The sequence below is a fragment of the Stigmatopora nigra genome, chromosome 1, assembly GCF_051989575.1.
Source record: "Stigmatopora nigra isolate UIUO_SnigA chromosome 1, RoL_Snig_1.1, whole genome shotgun sequence".
NCBI lineage: Eukaryota > Metazoa > Chordata > Actinopteri > Syngnathiformes > Syngnathidae > Stigmatopora > Stigmatopora nigra.
The window spans coordinates 104,792-119,318 of NC_135508.1; the positions used below are offsets into that span (position 1 = coordinate 104,792).

General features: G+C 49.1%; 3 protein-coding genes across 3 annotated transcripts; all 3 read right to left on the reverse strand.

Annotated features, from left to right (window-relative positions):
• Positions 1 to 40: 40 nt before the first annotated feature.
• Positions 41 to 1,672, reverse strand: LOC144195784 (protein FAM110A-like). Its single transcript, XM_077715631.1, has 2 exons — positions 1,268 to 1,672; positions 41 to 1,034 (listed from the first exon to the last, which is right to left on the reverse strand). Exons 1-2 carry the CDS (start codon positions 1,670 to 1,672, stop codon positions 534 to 536), a joined length of 906 nt encoding a protein of 301 aa, XP_077571757.1. The 3' UTR covers positions 41 to 533.
• A 1,262-nt stretch (positions 1,673 to 2,934) lies between these two features.
• On the reverse strand, positions 2,935 to 8,459 carry LOC144195770 (proteolipid protein 2-like). The gene is made up of 5 exons (XM_077715604.1): positions 8,023 to 8,459; positions 4,758 to 4,913; positions 4,585 to 4,683; positions 4,414 to 4,510; positions 2,935 to 4,224 (listed from the first exon to the last, which is right to left on the reverse strand). Exons 1-5 carry the CDS (start codon positions 8,119 to 8,121, stop codon positions 4,211 to 4,213), a joined length of 465 nt encoding a protein of 154 aa, XP_077571730.1. The 5' UTR covers positions 8,122 to 8,459; the 3' UTR covers positions 2,935 to 4,210.
• Positions 8,460 to 8,693: 234 nt separating this feature from the next.
• On the reverse strand, positions 8,694 to 14,091 carry LOC144195754 (synaptophysin-like). The gene is made up of 7 exons (XM_077715579.1): positions 13,948 to 14,091; positions 12,123 to 12,188; positions 11,072 to 11,196; positions 10,793 to 10,991; positions 10,513 to 10,704; positions 10,111 to 10,410; positions 8,694 to 9,837 (listed from the first exon to the last, which is right to left on the reverse strand). The coding sequence occupies exons 1-6, from the start codon at positions 13,963 to 13,965 to the stop codon at positions 10,123 to 10,125; spliced, it is 888 nt and encodes a 295-aa protein (XP_077571705.1). The 5' UTR covers positions 13,966 to 14,091; the 3' UTR covers positions 8,694 to 9,837; positions 10,111 to 10,122.
• Between the last annotated feature and the right edge of the window lie 436 nt (positions 14,092 to 14,527).

The following is a 14,527-nucleotide window of genomic DNA, read 5'->3' on the forward strand; positions in this document are numbered from 1 at the left end:
ACCACTTTTGCCTCACGGAACATAAAAAAAGCCACAAGGCGACTTTAATCTCATTTTAATCTGACAACATATGACTTCATATTTCATCCTGTACATGGTGCAGCACGTTAGAATCATCTTGGGATCAATTTTCTGATTTGAGGGCGTTCCTAGGTCACTTTCTGACCATTTTGGGACATTTACAAGTTCATTTCTCTACATTTTGGATGATTTTCTATTGATTTGAAGGCTTTTCAAAGTCACTTCCTATTCATTGATTTCTTACTGTTGATTTTGGGTCACTTTCGGATGCTTTGGCCACACTTCCTGTACACTTTGGCCATCCCATAATCACCTCTTGGATCAATTTCTGTCGGTGAGATGGAAAATCACTTCCCGTACATTTTCCGGATGGACCGTCTCTGCATTTTCTGCTGGCGAGAGGGGCACCCCCGGGTCACTTCCTGTGGATATGGGGGGCATTTCCAAGTCCCCGCTAAAGTCAAGCGCCCCCGAGGTAGCGTCATTCTGGTCGAGTCTGGTTTTTGTGAAGTTCACTTTTGCCGGCGTAGCTGGTACAGCCACTTGATGACCCTGGCGTTCCTATCCACCACCGAGACGGCGGCGGGAAGGCGCTCCTCGCCCTCGCTCGAGGCCGTGCGCTCCGAGCCGGGGGCGCTGACGCTACGGAAACGGGCCCCCGAGGGCGAGTCCGAAACCGACCCGGCCCGGTCCGGCAACGCCGCGGCGTCCGTGCCGCACAGGTCGAAGAAGCGCTCCAGTTCCGTCCCGGCGCGGGACGACCGCTCGCTGGCGTCCGATTTGGAGCGGCTCGGGGAGCGCCGGGCGGCGCCGTGGAAGGCGGCGGGGGCCCGGACCGAAGGGACGTCGGACGCCGCTCCGGGGCGGGGCAAGAAGAGGAGCCGGGGGATGGGCGGACGCGTCGGAGGAGGACGGCGGAGGAAGGGCGGCGCTCGGCCGGGAATGGCGCCGTCCGCCTGGGGGATCACGTCCACTCGCCGCACCGTCCCCGACGTGGAGCGCTCCGATTTGGCCTGGAACGAGAGGTGCCGTCACCGCGGGGACACAAAATGGACGGCAAGTGAGCGGGAAATGGACAGGGAGGGAGGGAGCTGGCCATGTCCCAAAATATATGACAAGTAACTCAAAAGCCACCTTTAAATGTCCTAAAATGAACAGGAAGTCAAAGCCAAAATGGCGGCGCCACATTGCGGCGTTGGCTCATTTGCTCACACTTTAAACTACCAATAGGTCACCCGACAAATACCTGGGCCTGACGGGAGGACGCCGACGGGACGTCCGAGCCGAGCGCCGCCCGAGCCGGACGGGAGGGCGGAGACGGCGCCGCCGCCTCGCGGGGGACGTCGTCCAAGGGCGCCGCTTGAGCCGGGGCCTCGTTGACGTCGCCGATCAGACTGCTGAGATGACGCAGGTCCAGTCGGACCGCTTCCCGTCGGCCCCGGGCGGCGGCGGGCGACCTCCTCAACGCTGCGGCCAGCGGAGACGCCGGCGTAGACGCCGACATAGACGACGCCGCCCAGCTCTTGACGTACTTGGCCCTGTCGGCCGCCAGCCTCTCGGCGGCGCTGGGTTTGGACGTCCCGCCTCCGCGGCCGGGGGCGGGACGGAGACGGGGAAAAGTGGCGGCGGCGGTGATGGCGCCCACCGGCATTTTCTTGGGCCTTTCGTTTCCTGCGACAGAAAATGTGCCATTGCTCTCTCTCTCTCGCTTAATAAATGGACCAAAAAATGGACTAAGACGACACCTTTGGCTTTTTTCAAGTTAACATAGATTTTACAAAAATATTTTTGAACAAAAAACACCGAAATAACGAATAAAAAAATGACAATTATTGATTTAAAAGGGGGAAAATCGGGAAATATAATATCCATCAATACTCTTTATTTGAATTTGATCCTAAAACAGAGAGTCGCCACCCATGATTGACTTTCTCGGGCCGCACAAAATGATGCGGTGGGGCCAGATTTGGCCCCCGGGCCGCCACTTTGACATCCATGTGTCCTAAATCATTAGCAAGCTGTCCGCAAGTTCGCTACAAGTCCAGATCATTTGATTCAGGTGTGTTGGTGGGAAGAAGATATGTAAAACCGACTGGATAATGGGGGTGTTGGGGGGTGGTCTCCTTCCAGGACCGGACTTGGCCGCACCCCCTCCCCCTTAAGACAACAACAAACCAGCGACCCGACCTGCACGGATTCGAATTTAAGAGAGCGAGACGTGCCTTTGCTTGTTCACATTCCTCCTGACCTCAGGCGACAAAATAAAAAGTAGAAGACGGAAGTAAAGATTTGAAGAGAGAAGCCAAAAACTCACGTGTACAAATAGTTGGAGGAAGGTAGGAAGGAAGGAAGGAAGGTAAAAAACACCCGACCGTAAGTCCAAGTCGAGAAAGCGCCTCCAAACTCTTTCTTTGGCACTTTGACCAGGAGTGCCAGTGCCGACCGGTCCAACCTGTGCGACGGACAGACGACAGATCCGGGCCGGCCGTAGCCCCGCCCACAGACACGCCCACCCTACTTCTCATTGGTCCTTTTCGCCCGCTACCTGGAAAAATTGCCTTTGTACAATTTGTCCCGCGTGAACTGAAAGTACGAGGAAACCATCCGAAATATGTCAGCTGATGAGTATGAGAAAGCAAAGAGGCGCCTTGACGTCATTTCCTGTTGATGAATCTTCAATGACAGTCCAGTCCATTTAATCCGTAATTGTCATTTTTTAAATCAATTTTTCTGTTTTTAGTTCAAAAATAATTTTGTAAAACCTAAAAATATATTTTTAAAAAGTTCAAATAAACATTGTTTTAGATCTGTAAAAAAACGGAATATTCAGTTATTTAATCCATTTATATAAAAAAAATCGAATATAATTCTAATCTAAAATGTTGCGGCCCAGGTGAAACAAGCAAATAAGCCTTTTTTGTTGTTGTGAGAATGGCTTTTATTTCCCAAAGCGCGAGTAGCTTTAGACAGTGTGAAATGACATTTGAAAAGCACAGAATTGTGGTTTTTTAAATTTTATTTTCTCAAACAAAGCACCAAGCGACAAGTTGCGCAAAAAACGCCAGCACAAACGTAGCAATAATAAGTGCACCACGCCAATTAAAAAAAAAAATACGAGCTTTGGCGACAAACCTCCACAAGTGCGTTTGGGATTGGACGCCGCACGGGAGAGGAGATTTGGCACTGAGTGGATATCAGCAATTAGAAAAAAAAAAAAAACAGACGGATGAATTCAAATATTTGCTACCAATTTTGAAGGAAACAAAATCAATTTCATGGCCATATTTTAAGACGTCCAATCCGTTTGAAGTGGGACGACTGCTAGCGCTAAATTCTTTTTTTTTGGGACAGCAGAAGCTGTCAAATTAAGCCTCTATTGCCCTTACCAAGATGGCCGCCACCAGGTGACATTCAACGTTAAAGTTTGTAAGCACTTCCGGGTCATTTGGGGTCAAGTACTTTTTTAGGCACTTTGGGTCATTTTGGGTTTATTTAAGGCACTTCCTGTTTATTGGAGGCACTTCCTGTTTATTAGAGTCACTTCCTGTTGACTTTGGAGTCATCCTGGATGACTTCCTGTCCACTTTAAGTCAAATACTGTTGATTTAGGCTCCTTCTGTTGATTAAAAATATATTTTGCTCACTTGCGGTTGACTTGGAGTCATTTCCAAGAGAAATAACATTTAAAAGTGATAAAAAAAACCCGAGTTAAAATGAGTACCTTGAAGGAGTTAATTTAGCTAAGCCACTGACTTCGAATTCAAAGAAATAGAAAAACCTGAGCCTGGAATCCAACTTCAAACAAGATGGGTTAAAAAGTTAAATCTCATCTATTTGTAGGTTAAAAAAAAAGAAGGTAAACTTGGATTTGAGCGGGTTAAGGAAGGACGCGTTTGAAATGTTGGACCTCGACTTGTTTTGCTAAAACGTCTGATGACGCACGGGCGTAAAAAAACAAACAAACAAAATAAAAGGCGCTAAAAAGCTCTTTGTCCTGAGGCACAACGTGAGGAGGTTAAAAGTTACTCCTAACTATGCTAGTCTGTCACTAAGTGGAATTTGTGGGGCCAGCCGCCCAACCGCCGCCTTTCCCTTTTATTAACCGAGGAGTGGTCCTTCCTCGTGGCTCCTCCTCCTCGTTAACCTCCAGCCACCGGCCGCGTCCTCCACTTGGGCGTCCCCCGTTTGTTTACACTCGGTCATCTGCAAAGGCCACAACAAAAAGTCATCTTTTGACACTTGGGCTCCCTCTAGAGTCCAATTTGTTGCGACTAAAGGTCACTTTCTGCTCATCTGGGGTTTTTACAACTCATTTTTCATCGTTTTGGAGGATTTACAAGAGGGATTTCTTCTCAACGTGGACTTAAAGGGCGGTTATGGGGTGTTTCTTACCTGTGGCGGCGGGCGTGTGCTGCCGGGTGCTCTTAATTTGCAAAAAGAGGGTGTACGTGTCGTAGGCAAACAGCAGGCTGGCCAACAAGCCAAAGACCTAAAAGGGAGGAGGGTCGGCGGCGTTAAATGAGGCGGGGACACTGGACCCGGGAAGGGACTTTGCTCTCTTACCCCGCCGGCGATGCGGGCGCCGTCTCCGCCGCCGCCAATCAGGCCCACCAGCGACGTGATCAAGTAGAGGATGGCGCCGATGCCGGCCCGGAACAGGTCCTGCTCCAAAAGACAGGGGGAACCGTCAAGACATTCCAAATCCCAAAGAAAAAAAAAAAAGTCTTCCCACTGACCGTCCACAACCAGTTGACCAATTTGAACTGCTTGTCCAATTCCATCATGAAGATGCCGAAGAAGACGGCGGCAAAGACCAGCTCGCAGATGGCCACGGTGGAGTAGCCGCCGTAACTGGACGCCGCGTAGCAGATGATCACGATGATGCTTAACAACTGAAAAAAACCAAAGGAAGGATACTCTCAGACACTCAAACTGAAAAATTAAACGGCGTTGACTTGATTGACATTCACAAATACCGCATGTTCACGACTATATGGCGCATGGCATTTAGAGGCGCAGTGTCAGTGACCAGTGCTATTTCTGTATTTGACACACACAGAGGACGCAGACACGTTTTGAAAGACGCAGCCAGGCATGGTATATTGGTCCATATATAAGGCGCAATGGATGATAAGGCGCCCGGTCCATTTTGGAGGAAATTGAAGACTTTAAAGTGCGCCTTATAGTCGAGAGAAATGACGGTATTTTTTATCTGTTGCTTTTTTTTCCACGCCTTCAAGCGTTGGACTGGGATCCAATGGTAAACAGTGATTGGTCGCGCCACGGACGACGCAAAGACGCCACGACCAAAACAAGCTGGGCCAAGATTTCCCTCCCGTTAAAAAATGTGAAAAAGACAAACTCCCGGTGGGCGGGCCGCTTTCAACGGCGCTATTGTCTGTCGGTTCTGGCTCCGCCTTTTCAGCTGGAGTCTCAACCAAAAGAATTGTTTTTTTTCTCCACATATAAAATCAATTTGCCACCATCCATATTATGGGAAATATTTCATCCCCAATTTAACGATAGGAATTGAACCACTGATGTTTTGTTTCTCTCTCCTAAATTGAACAAATACATTTCAAAAGGCATTGGCTCAATAAATAAGTGCACATAAATAAGAGATATATAGATTGTTCAATTGAATAGCATGAATGCAAAAAAATGATGTATCTTTGGTGGAAATACCTATATATTTCTTTTTTTTAAAAAGAGGAAATGTGTCGTGGGTGTTAGCCCAGAATGTACAGGAAGTGACCCACATAACAGCAAAATTAGGCGGGGGCGCTAGTATTGCCTCATATGTCACAACTAGATTGCCATTCCATCCACATGGCACATTTTAAACTCATTTTCCAATACGACCCATCAAAATAGCCAAAAAAGTCCATTTTTTCTCCTTACCCCACTAAATTAAATACATTTTGCATTTCAACAACTTCAGCATCTCTCTTTTGCATGCAAAGGGGAAGGCTCCAGCACCCCCCGCGACCCTAGCGGTTCAGGAAATGACATGAGATGAATGGATCATGGCTAGTTTTTTTTAAAAATCCCTTGGCGCTCTTATTTTTGGGAGACAACAAGGCACGGCGGCCACGTGTCGCCAACTAGCGGCCGGGGTTGGAATGACACTTGAGCCAAATTCCTGCCTGGCACCAGGGGGGCGTCCACAAAAGGGGCTCTGTTGACCGGCCAAGCCCCGCCCCCTCCCCCGAACAAGGATGCCTCACACACGCCGACACCTCGCCTAGGCACGGCGCCCATTTTGCGTCTGGGGACGGGGTGGAGGGGAGGTGGGCGGGGCCTACGCTAGCAATACTCGGCTAAATGTGGCGAGCGGGCCGGCGTGCTGGCGGCGGAGGAGGAAAACAGCAACGGTCGCTAAGGGAACTTTCCGCCTGGCGACGGAAACATTTTCACTTTAGTGACTCATTCAAACATTCACATATAAAGTCCATTTATATATATCTTATACACACATGCACCCCCACACTATACATCTATATATATATAGACAGCCCCACATGCACAAACATATATGTGTATATAAGCAATGAATGTATTTCATAATTATAATCTATTTAATAATAAATAGAAGGCATTTAAAGATGTCTACGCTAGGTGTTTCCCGCGCATATTTTGCTCAAGAATTTTTCTGGGGGTGACTAACCCCTACGGCACGGTGTCAAAGTGGCGGCCCGGGGGCCAAATCTGGCCCGCCACATCTTTTTGTGTAATACGGAACATCATGATTAAAAGACAATTTCGCTTACTAAGAAAAAAGCTCAAATAAACATTGTTTTAGATCTATAAAAAATGAATATTCAGTTCTTTTAATCCACTTATTATATAAAAATATATATTCTATCTAAAATGGTGCGGCCGACATGAAATGGAGTTGACGTTAACGGGGCCCACGAAGCAAGCCGCGTCTTCCATCTTTGTCCACCGGGGACGAGGGCTGACGTTGGATTGGTCGGAACCGTGTGGGTTTCTCGGAATGGTCGGACGTCATATCGCTTTCCCCAAAAATGTTAACACGCTGGACGAACGCCAAAGACGGACAGTGAGGGATGTCCTTTTTGGGGGGGCTCCTTTCGGGGGTGTTCCTTTCAAGGGGGGCTCCTACTTCTGCCTTCCCACCCGTACGCCACAACCATTTCTTTTCTATTGGCGGCGTTGACAGGCCGGCGCCAGATCGCCGAGGGGGAAAACGCCGCCGTGGGCCGCCGTGGAAATTGTTTAAAGCTATGATTGGAATCTTGTGGGATGGTCCAAATTTCACTTTCAACTCCTTAAAACAATCTTCAAAAACAAACTAAATTCCGCCCCTGACAATTCTAATGACCTAAATGTCACTTCCAGCTGTTTTTTTCATAAAATTCATAAAAAGGTCAATAAAAAGTTTCTCTTTGATTTAATAGATGAGTTGGAAATGGATACATCCAAGAATTAAAGCAATAAGTCACAAATAGATAGATCAATCCGCTTGAACGTTATTTTGAGATGAACTGATTGGCTGCTACGGACGACCAATCGGATTCCATTCCATAAATCCTTGTTATTTGACATAAATATTTGAAAAAGTAGAAATGAATTATGGATGTGCATATTAACCCATGGGAATTCCCACTTTTATATAAACAAAAAAGTGATTTTCTAATTTAAAAAAAATAGGAAGAAATAAGAGGTTACGCAGTCAGTGAGAGAGGATTTGTTCAAAAATAAATAGTAATAAAAAGGCCAAGACGATTGAAGCGTCGGAAAGTTGATAGCCACGTTCGTTCAAGTTCTTTTTTTAAGTACTACGCACTGGAGTACCACGTTTCACTCGGCTCTTTTTAAGAGAAACTTCAACGGGAAACAAGACAACTTCGGCGGCCCCATTTCGAGTGACTTAACCGCAAGTTCCAATACACTCGCGATGGAGTTAGCTCGCCTGCTAACCCAGCTAGCCACACCTTCCGAGTAAGCTAGTCAAGACGTTCCCAAGCTCGTACTTACCATTTCGGCCGCGAGAATCATGCCTTTCTGGGTCCTCACATAACTATTCAGTCGCTCCAGGCAACTGGCCGAAGAGGCCGAATCGGACATGTCGGCCATTCTTCAAAGTAGGAAGTGTGTTATAGTTCCAAAGAAATGGGGCTGAGTTGAGACGTTGACACCAGCTCAAGAAGAAGAAAAAGCAAAAAGGAAAAAAAAAGAGGAAGCTTGGCCTCTCTCGCTTCGTCGCTCTTTGACGCTTGCGTGAAAAGTGAGAGGACTTTCCCAGGAATGGACCGGACTGAACTGGGTTGGGCTGTGCAGGGCTGGGCTGGGCGCGGTCACGCTCGTAAAGCGAAGAAGGCAGAAGAGCCGAGAAGAGCCGAAGAAAGCCGAGTAGAGCCGAGCCGAGTCGAGCCGAGTCGAACCGAGTCGAACCGAGTCGAGCTGAGCCGAAGAAAGCCGAGTCGAGGCGAACTCTTTACTTCGTAAAACGGACACGTCACACTTTAAAGCGTCCTGTCCACTGCCTGTCCAAATTGACAGTGGTCAACGCCTCTCATCCCATTCTGCCTTTTAGGGAAGCGTTTCACGCACGCGCGTAAAATGAAGCTTCGACGGAAAAGGAGAAAACGACTTGACCAACGCGTCTGAATGGAGGAAGGAGGTGAAAAGTGAAGAAAATGTTTCAGTTGAAGAGAATAATTTCAAGTTTATTTCCCGTTGTTTTCGTTTCACACAGAGTAAGAATAGAGCAGAGGGGTTAGGGTGGATGTTCTCCTCTGCAATACTAACGGTATGTCTACGTACGTCATCCACGAGAAACACGGCACGAATCCCCCCTCCCCCCTCCCAGGTGTGTCACAAGACGGTCATTCACCACTAAAGCACAGAGTATATTTCGTTTCATTTCCGCAATATTTAGAAGAGCTACACACAAAACGGCCCACTGACAGGGGAGACAAATCAACGGATGGAAAAGAAATGGACAAAAGGGGGGCGGGGCTATGTGGGAGGGCCCAAATAAGCTAATAATAATTATTATTATTCCCTTTTGGCTCATTCTGGGCATTTCCAGTTCCCTTTCCCTTCATTTTGTCTTCCTTCCTATTCATTCTGGGGTATTTATGCATCAATTTGTGTGACTTATACATTTTTGGAGGCAAATTCCATCCTGGACATTTACTAAATATAAGAACACATACCCCACGGATCTTATTTGGGCTCTCGAAAGGGATTTTAAGCCCACCTTGGACCAACCCCTCCCCATCCCATGAGCGCGAATGGGCCAAAAAGTAGGCGGGGTAGGAAAAAAAGGGGATCCCGGCAAATGATATAGTTCTATTTCTATACAGATAGCATATATTAGCGGTGATATTTACACAGCACAGACAATACATTCTCTCCAGTCAAATCGAACTAGGTTGTTCCTTCCCGGAAGTCTTTTTTTCTCATTTTTTTCCTCCTCTCCAACGCATGTTTTGGTTTTTGTATTCAAGTTTTTTTCCGGCGCCGGCCGAGGGACGTCGAGCGTCCTCTGGTGGATCGCCAAACCGTCCCCCACCACCTTCTCCCCCCCCCCCCCCCCTATCCATCCGTCCGTCCGTCTGTCGTCTTCTACACTTAAATACATCACGAGAAGAAACATCATGTTACAGCAAAGAGCGCTCTGCCCATCCCATCCCATGCCCCGCCCCTTTCCCCTCCCCAAATCCCGCCCACTCCACTCCCATTCCATTCCCATTCCACTCCCACTCCACTCAAGTCAACTGACATGTACACAAAAGAGACTAAGAGACGAGTGCAGAAACGCCAGCGCCGGCCGGCCAACTCGGCCTGCAATCAAACAGGAGCACAAATCACAATGTCAACTTTTTCAACAACAAGGAGAAAAAAACCAGGTGTCAAAGTGGCGGTTCGGGGGCCAAATCTGGCCCGCCGAATCATTTTGTGCGGCCCGTGAAAATCAATCATGAGTGATGACTTTTTGTTTTGGGTTCAAATATTATAGTATATTAGAAATCCTGATTTCCTCCCTTTGAAATGAATAATTGTCATTTTTTTTTTGTGTTTTTAGTTCAAAAATCAAGCCTAACCCTGGTCACTCACCGTCAGCGACGCTCACATCTGATTGGAGTAGGAAGTGGGCTGCTGCTCGTAGCCCTGGCCGTAGCCGGCGTCCTCGTTGTACCCCCCCTGCTGGCCGTACTCGGGCTGGTACCCCCCCTGGGAGCCGGCGTAGGGGTCCTGCTGCTGTTGTTGCTGCTGCTGCTGGCCGTAAGCGTCGGGGGCCGGCTGCTTCTCCTGCGACGGCACGTAAGTCCCGGCGAAGGCCGCCATCCAGCCCGTCTCCTTGAAGACGAACCACAGGTTGCCAAGCCACAGGATCAGGTTGATGAAGCCGAAAGCCTGTGGGTGCGGAGGGGAGGCGGGGCTCAGGGCGGGGCTCGGGGTGGAGCTCGGGGCGGAGCTCGGGGCGGAGCTCGGGGCGGAGCTCGGTTTTCCACTCACCACCGAGGTGTTGAGCCCCGAGACCTTGGGGTCGTAGACCTCGCGGCAACGGTTCTCCCGCTCCTCGCAGGCGCCGATCATGGTGATGACCCGCTCGGGATCGGTGGCCGTCTTGACGTCCGACAGGCCCTTGGCCCAGGCGCAGGCCGACACCAGCCACATGAAGGAGAAGACCGCCGTCACCGCAAAGTCCTGCCGTGCGAGGGGGGGGGGGGGGGGGATTAGGCTAGGTTGCTAGGCCCCCGCCCAATTCCCCAGGTGGCCCCGCCCGACCACTCACAATCTGTGGACCCTTGTTGTTCTCGCGGTACTTTTCCAGCACAAAACAGTAGACGGAGAGCGCCGCCATGGAGTAGAGGAAGGAGAAGACGCCGATGGTGACGAAAAACTCGGCCGAGGACGAGTAGTCGCCCACCAGGAACAGACGCTCGGGGTTGCCTCCCTTGCAGGTGGGGGCGTCAAAATAAACCTGATGGAGCCTGAGACAAAACGCAAAATGAGTCAACGCAAGGGTACGTGACATTTTGGACCAAAATGGAGGAAAAGTGGGCCTGCCCACCTGAAGGGATATTCAAATTGAACTTCGATGCCCAAGTCGCTGTCCGAGCGGTTTTTACACTCCACGCTCATCTTGAACATGCCCGAGTAACTGCCGCACGTGGAGAAGGCGAAGATGGCGAAAATCTGACGACAAAAACACGTGGACACATGTTTAAATGGACACTATTTCCTTTTACATGTCGTTTATTCCCCGGTCTAGACTATTATGACATCAGTTCTGACAGTGTAAGCCTTGGGCCTTATTTCCTCTATTTTTGTGAGTGTTCATTTCAAAAACCTGTCTGGGAGGGTGTTTTTTTAACTATAGTATCTTGTTTTGCCCATATTCTGTCCCGTAGTCCAGGTTTTAGTGGACTTTGTTGTAAATAAATGATCATTGAATTCTACTTGCAGTATGTGTCTGTCTCCTCATTGACTGAATTTTTCTGCTGTTGCAGTTGCGACTCCCTGGTGCATCTTACCACCAGGGGGAGTCGTCACACCATAATAAAACAAGAAAAATGAAACGGCCCCAAAACCCAATAGGAAATGAGCCAAAAAGTACAAGAAATTGACCCAAAATGCCATAAGATCAACATAAAAGTTCCAGGAAATGACATGAAGATGCTGTGAAATGTACAGGAAGTGACAGAAACAAACAACCCCCCCCCCCCCCCCCACACTCCCCCCAGTCGATGCCAATCCAGGTTAGCTTAGCTCAGAGCTTTGTGGTGACACAAAGGCAAAGATAAAACACGGAAGATTAGACTATTTTTAGCCCCGCCCGCCCGCCCGGCCGGCCGGCCGGCCACGCGGCCAGCTCGAGCCGATTGGACGGGAAATCCAGCTATTAATCTGGGCCGGGCGCTCGCTCGACCATCTGTCAACCAAACCCCCCCCCCCCCCCCCCCTCCCCGCCGGCCGAGGTATTGTTTGGCGCGTGGGGCGTGGTGACGTCGGCTTCCACCGTCCGTGGTGGCACGTGGGTCAAAGGTCACTCGGCGCCAAAGTCCCAAGGGCGTTCATTTTTGGCTGGTTGCTGAAAATGAAAGGAGGAGAGAAAGACTTACCCATTGCAGGACTTTGATAAATCCCAAGGGTTGCTTGATTATGGTGAACTGTCCCTGGGCCACCAACTGTCAAATGCAAAAAAAAAAAAAGGTACAAGTCAGTGGGGTAGCCCTTCAAAATAAAACATTTGCAAAATCAGCCACATTTGACGCGGCTTGTCAAACGTTAAATATAAACAATTGACCATTTGAAATCAGCGGGCAGTTTCCCAGTAGGAAGTCGCTCCTCGTGGACTTCAAAATAAAAGCCTTAACGCAAGGATGTCAGACTATAATATTAAGATTTTTCGTATAAATGGATTAAAAGCCCTGAATATTCCGTTTTTATAGATCTAAAACGATTGAGCTTTTTTAAACTGTATTTTTCGATTTTACAAAAGGATTTTGAACTAAAAACACAGAAAATGGATTAAAAAATAGCAATTATCGATTTAAAAGGGGGAAAAAAATCAGGATATTGAATATACATCTATACTCTTCATTTGAATTTGACCCTAAAACAGAAATTGGCACTCGTGATTGACTTTCCGGGCCGCACAAAATGACGCGCCGGGCCACATTTGGCCCCCGGGCCGCCACTTTGACACCAGTCCCTTAACGGGAAGTACTAGCGTGACTTCTGTGGCTCTCATTTTGAAGCTGGCAAGCATGTTAATCAGTATCCAGTTAAGAATCTTCTCTATTTTCAATTTCCAAATGTTTTTGTATCGTATTTTGGCCGAATAAACGGCATTTTTCTTATCGAATTTGAGGGCCCTGTAGACACCCAAGGCCCCGCACTTGACCCATCACATGGCGTCCAATCATCCCCACTCCGCGATTTCCAAAGACTCATTGTCTCGCCTTGACGTCCAAGCCGATCAGAGCCGGAAAAGCCGGCGTGGTTTTAAACGCGGTCGTGACGCCGGTGGATTTCCCTCCAATATTATGGCCCCTCCCCTCATCATCGAACCAACGCGGCGGCGTATTTACTGGTGCGCGTGCGCGCTCGACATTCCAATTAGACAAAGCGGCTTAGGCGGCGCAGCAGCCATTTGTCGAAAGCGTCGAAAGAAAAGACAACGACGGAGGCCATATTTGTCCTTTGGGGGGCGCCATTTTCAGGAGTGCGCAGGTGAATGCGACAACCGCAGAGTAGGCGCAGCTTCAATCGAGTAAATGGCCGCCTGCCCGCCCACCCGCACGCACTCACGCACGCACTCACGTCCGTCGAAGAGAAAGAAGATGGCTGCGGCTCGCTCGCACTCCAGCACCCCCCCCCCACCCCCTCCACACCCCCCCGAGGCCTTTCACGAACGACCACGGACGATCATAGACGTCCCACGATAGATCTCTAGTGTCAACGTCCAATCCCAGTTCGATGCCACCCTCCCACTGGGAAAAGGATTGGACGTCTGTCGCCGTCAAGGGAGGGGAACGAGTTTTAAAAAATGATGGGGCCTGGCGAGCTAGTCTGCTCGTTGTCCTAGCAACAGCGGGCTAATTGACGTCCCCGCTAATGTCCTTGTGGTGGTGAATCCATTTACACACTGGTTCTTTTTTTAAAAGCACTCGTCGTGCACGCGCCTCTGTCGCATCTTCACACTGCAGCAGTATCATCACACGCGCGCGCGTACGCAAATCACCCCCGCGCACGCGCCAGGGTGCAAAAGAAATAAATAAATCAATGCTAAATCCCCTCGTATTTTCATGCGAGGGCGCTGCGGCATCCGACGTGCGTCTAGCGACGTCCGAGGACACGCGCACGTGAGACGACAAAGCTTGTATTTTGACGGGAACAACTTGTCCCCCCAGCAAAAGAGAAAAGAAAAGGAAAAAGGCTCACCTGGTTGACGACATCCATGTTGGCCGCTGACTCGCTCGCTGATAAGAGGATGAGAGGGGCGGGGAGGGAGGTGGATCGACTTCCGGAAGAGCCCGGGGAGGACGACGACCAGGAGGAAGAGCCGGCGATGCGTCACGAGCACGTGACGTCACAGCAAATGGTCCAATCGTCACCGTTCTCGTACGGCCGGGCTGGAGGTGTGAGCCAATACGGACGGCGGTTATCCCGTGGCGGCCATCTTGCGTCAGAGCCGTTCGTCAACACAACATTGGAGTTGACGGAGCGTGGACTTTAAAATAGTATAAAACATTTTTTAACCACAATTGAAAAATATTTCGGTTATGAACACTTAAATATCACTTGTTTCATAAGATTGTAGCCGAGGAATTCAATGGTGTGTACTTTGAACGAAATAAAATGACTCGAATATTGGTTTGACTTGGTAGTGTTTTAGGTCTCTTCCTGCTGAATTGGTGGCTGGTGACGCCATTTCCTGTTGATTTTCGAACGAGTCTCCATGAAAATTTGGTTTGCAGGTCTAAGTTGAAAATAACAGGGAATGGAAAAATGTTATTTACAG